Below are 5000 nucleotides of genomic sequence, written 5' to 3'. Positions count from 1 at the left end.
ATAAATTCCAAGACAAAAGCAATGGTTTCTGGTGGAAGTTTATGACTATATTTGTGTCTTATTTTCGGAAGTGCTGCTCCTGGACCATACATCTTGCTATGAAGTCTAGCTTTTGTTAATTCGTAGTCTGTGCATGATACTTCTTCTCCTTGACTGTTAGTAAACCTGAACATTTGCTTTCCTTATTTGTGTATTGCTGTGCCACACAGCTCAACAGTTCAACCCGTTTGTGACTTCCATGCTTCTCTCTGGAGTACCTGAGAGCTAAGCCCTCCATGATGTTAGCATTTGCATGTGGAACATTCACTTTTTCCTGAATAGAATTTGAAAGAAGTGAAGACAATGGCTCGCTCCTTTTACTTTTTGCTTCTAGTAAGAAACACCTCCTAGAGGGTGAGGTTCGCATGTTTACAATCATATTTCCAAAAGTTGCTGAAGCCAGTATTTGTGGAAAGTACTGATAGAGATGAAAAATATTGTGGTCTTATTTTTTTTATCTTCAAATGGAAAGGAAAAATGTCCTGATGTTGAATTAGTCAGTAATAATTACTGACTCTGATCTGATTTTTAAGATGCAAAAAAAGTTCTCTTGATAGCCTGGATTAGTTTTCTATTTTAGGGAAGAATGCATATAGTACAAACTCACATATTATAAGAACCTAGTACAGGCTGAAATTTGGTATTTTATCCAAAAATATAAGAACCTTTTCAGCCTGGCAAAGAAAAAGAGGTTCTTTTACAAAAAAATCACCCTTGTCAGTTGAGAAAACTTCTGTTATTGTGTATATGTTTTCTTTGATTGGCATTTTATAGGATTTTCTCTATAAATATGTTTTCCATAAAGCTACAGTGCAATACTGTCTAAATATCTTATGAAATAAAATATAGAAATTTATTGTTGTCTTTGAGAAACAAGAACCTATTAAGAAACATGTACTGAGCCAAAAATGTTAGAACCTGCTCAGCCTGACCTCGAAAATTCTGGGTTCTTATATGTGGGTTTTTACTGTATTTTGTAGGGTTAGTAACTTTTACCGTGTTATACAAGCATGACAGTATGCCATGTTTTCAGTTTCTCGGGCTTGGGAGATCCTTGAATTGTGTTCATCTTTTCATTATCAATCCAAATAAACTGAAAAACCAACTAATAAGGTAGAATATGTATGGTAGAATTTTACTATGTGAGTTAAAAAAAGGAAAGTTTTGTTTGAAAATATGAATGTTAACTGTATCCCATCGAATTGGCCTTCAAGAATTTCCTGGCAGATCTCTGCATTTGAGGCACCCATGTTTTCAACTTCTGTTTTAAGTTCAGCCACTTGTTCACTTGCGCAGTTTTTAAGTTTGTTTCAAATCCTCCGCTGAGCTCGCTTTGACGCCAGTTCATATGACACTGGGGGACGACCAACTTGATTTTGAATAGAATTGTTTGCGGACGGGGGCTGTGAAACACTTTTGTTTACACTGGGTGACAGCCTGTGCAACCTTGCGTAACATGCACCACAGCACCTTAAACTGCTTATGAGGGCCACACAGCCAAACTTATTTTCCTCTTGCTTCAGGGGACAAACCATCTACTGACTTTGGTAGTGACTTTAAATGTTTTAGCTTGTACAGGGGAGTTGTGCATTTGGACCCTGAACATCAGAGGCGGATAGTGGTATTCCTACGGGCTTGACATGTTCGTCCCATCACTTTCCCTTTAAGTAGTCGATAAAATATGAGCGGGACATCTGTATGGGCGTTTACAATGTCGAGCCGATAGGCTAGCCATTGTAAACGTCCATACAGATCGGACGCGAATATTTTATCCTGCTTGTGAAATGAATACATTAAATTGAATGCAAAGTATTATTTTAATCAGTAGAGACTGTATCAAAAGTTAATGAATACTAATTAGCTGAGCAGGAGTTTGTATCAAAAGTTAATTCTACTGTTTAATAATTCAGTTGATTTGTATTGGGGTTTACAGTTGTGTACATGTGATCTGAATACTGTGCTGGGATTGGTTTGCACCCTCATGAATTATTAATGAATTTTACAATGTCATTTATGGGACTGGATTCTTCCTTCCTTGTAGGTTTTTTACATAAATTATACTACAAGTAAGTACTCATGAAGACATTGTTTATAATCTCTGAGGCTCAGCTGGGACTGGATCAAACCCTCAATAACTTTTTTTTAAAACTTTGATATAAGCTAGACTTAACTCTAGTGAATTGGAAAGTGTAACATTTGAAATTTGTGGCAAATTTTATGATAAATTCAACTCAACAATCGAAATTGAAAGTTGACAATTGAAGCTGAGCTGAATACAATCTTGATGTGTGTAATTTTAAAGGGGGAACTGAAAAGGAAACACTTAACACTGGGGGTCTGACGAACCTTTTTATCGAAAAAGTGTGCGGGAGATAAGCTGAAACTCAACTCTAAAGGGAACCTACCCACGAATACTCAATACCTTAAAAAAAAAAGACAAAATTACCTTTTGCAAGGTCTAGCGATAGAGTACACCGAGCTGTAACGACAACAGCATCCGATAACGATCTGTAGGGAAACCTCACTGAACCGTAACGCAACTTCCACATCAACTTGACTACCTCGAGGCTCGAATGTCAGATCACAGACAAGGCAATGACAAAAGAACTGTTCACACTATTTTAATAGAAGTATAATAAGAATTCATCGTCGGTTTACAATCTCGAGATAGTCCAAAAGCAAATCTTGACACACTAATTCTAGACTGGATCTCTGAGCAGAGTCGGAGAACTCGAAATCTTACGGCAGACAGATTTTTTCGAACAATTTGCGTACAGGTTATATTAAACCTTGCAAGAAGGTTAAACTAAATACAATGAATTCACCGCTTCAAAACGTTTTTCAAAGCTTTACAGATGTTTCCGAAGTGACTGTATGAAATACCTGTGTAAAATGGTTGGTTAATCGCTTGCACTCAACAAAACTTTTATGTGCTCTTCCACCACGACACAATATGGCCGACGATACAGGTCCTTATCTGAAAGTAAGATGCGCGCAAGCTCTTATGGGATTTTTGGCCACTGGCGCGCTTTATTGCTCGATGTTCAAAAAAAATTCGTCTTAATTAATTAATTATTTTTAAAAAAATATTTAAAAAAAAAGGAAAAAAAAACCAAAAGAATAAAATTTTTAAAACTAACTTGGTTCTCTATCACGGCGGGCGCCTTAGACCCACTAAATCTTCGTTTCTGTAAGACTAATGCTTCTGTTTTCCAGGCTCACTCACTGCGCAGCAAAAAAGGACAACAAGAGCGTAAAAAACAGCAACAAGCGTGAAAAAACAGAGCAATTTACACAGCTGGGAAAACCTCACCTCCGAACATTCTTCAACGCGTGTTAAATTTTCCATTAGCGCATAACCACAATTCCTTCCATCGATCGTCATGTAATTTATTTTCGTGAAGTATTATTTACCCACACTTATAAACGTTACAAATCAGTCAGGCCGCCGGCAAGTTGTAAACTAATCGCTCATTCCAAAATACTCGTCAAATATATTTTTATCGATAACTTAGAAGCATTGGAAGCTAGAGTTCGCGTTAATGGTCAAGCTGATAATTCCCAGAAGAACTGGAAGATGCTCTATCTATGTATATCTTTGAAGGTGTGTGAATCTGAAAATCAAGTCAGTAGTTTCACTGGATGAAACACAATCTGAGTTTGTTCATTGTGTCAGGAATATTTTGACAACAAATAGCAAAACTAAGAGAGACATATAATACGTAAAATATGGATCACGTCACTTCAGTTGAGTTCGGGAAACGCGTTTCTTTGCCTTTTTCTGGAAGAAATGCTACAAAGTTGCGCTGCAAATATAACAAGATGAAAAGTACGGATAGACTAAGTGAGAAAATTGAAGAAATTTTCTCCTTTGTTTTTTATACAAGATCACATAAGCTCAGCTGTAATTTTTCTTTCTAAATAAAGTCTACCACTGACTAGCATTCATCAGCACTCGTCGCTACAGCCACTGCTACTGCTGACTAATGGACTTATTGTTATTTAGGTTGGCTTCCGCAGAGGAATGCTGAGCTACCAGCAGTTGGTAATTGTTCATTCATGAAATACTACTGTACTGTCCGAGAATATGAAACGCGCTTCTTTAAGCTCTTACATAAAGACCCAACTGCAGATTGTGGGTAAGATTGCATATTAATTTGTATATGTATTCACAACATTTTAATCGCGCATGGGGTCCGAGGGCAATTAAAGCCTGGTTGCCATATGATCGCCCCGATCGCCCCAGTAGTTTCAAATAGAACTGAGTTTTATCCGGACGATCGAGGTCGTCTCAGTCGCCCGGGTCGTCAGTGATCGTCTGGGTAGTGTTTCCATATAATCCTCCCGATCGCGATCGCCTCTGAACATTATTTGAAACGACTGCAGGGCTATCGGGGCAATCCGCACGATCAGGCTTAAGGATTAATTTCACGCGTATTTTCATAGTTTTCCGAGGCGAGGAAGGCAATTTTTTTAGAAAACTTTGAAAATACAAGTGAACAAAGTTAATCCTTAATTGCCCGAGGGCACTTACGATTACTTGTCTATCACATAATTATAAAGGGCAAAATTCTGTACAAAGGGAAACTTTCAAGGCCTTGCCATTGGGTAAACAGGTTTGCCATATTTGGTTGTCATTAAAGAACAGGCTAGCAGTAGAACGGGGAAAGTCTACTATAATAGTAAGCAAAACACAGCAAGTTCAATTCACTCGAAGCAATTTCTTTACAAATAATTTTATTTACCTGTTCTGCGAGGCTTGCAACGGCGGAAACTACTTCATCGACTGAAAGACGTAAACAAGTGTCCAAACGAGCTCTAATAACTTCTTGAATCCAAAACTCTCCTTTCCACCGAGAAACTTTAGTTAACGTACCAACAAAATTTACGCAGTTTTTCTTCTGACGCCGATAACGTGACCTGTCATACTAATAAGGCGACCCAATTCAAAACGAAGAAAT

At 37.7% G+C, this 5000-nt stretch overlaps 1 protein-coding gene across 2 annotated transcripts in view; it reads left to right on the top strand.

The window, feature by feature from the left end:
* LOC138006288 (uncharacterized) overlaps nucleotides 1–5000 on the top strand; it is a 33664-nt gene that overhangs the window by 22171 nt on the left and 6493 nt on the right. For both annotated transcript variants that reach the window (XM_068852526.1, XM_068852525.1), the window contains one exon: nucleotides 4046–4178. In XM_068852526.1, the coding sequence (XP_068708627.1) occupies nucleotides 4046–4178 (133 nt within the window). The remainder of the gene's footprint in view (nucleotides 1–4045; nucleotides 4179–5000) is intronic.

Source organism: Montipora foliosa, chromosome 6 (assembly GCF_036669935.1).
Source record: "Montipora foliosa isolate CH-2021 chromosome 6, ASM3666993v2, whole genome shotgun sequence".
NCBI classification, from domain to species: Eukaryota; Metazoa; Cnidaria; class Anthozoa; order Scleractinia; family Acroporidae; genus Montipora; species Montipora foliosa.
This window is presented reverse-complemented; position numbering and strand designations above follow the sequence as displayed.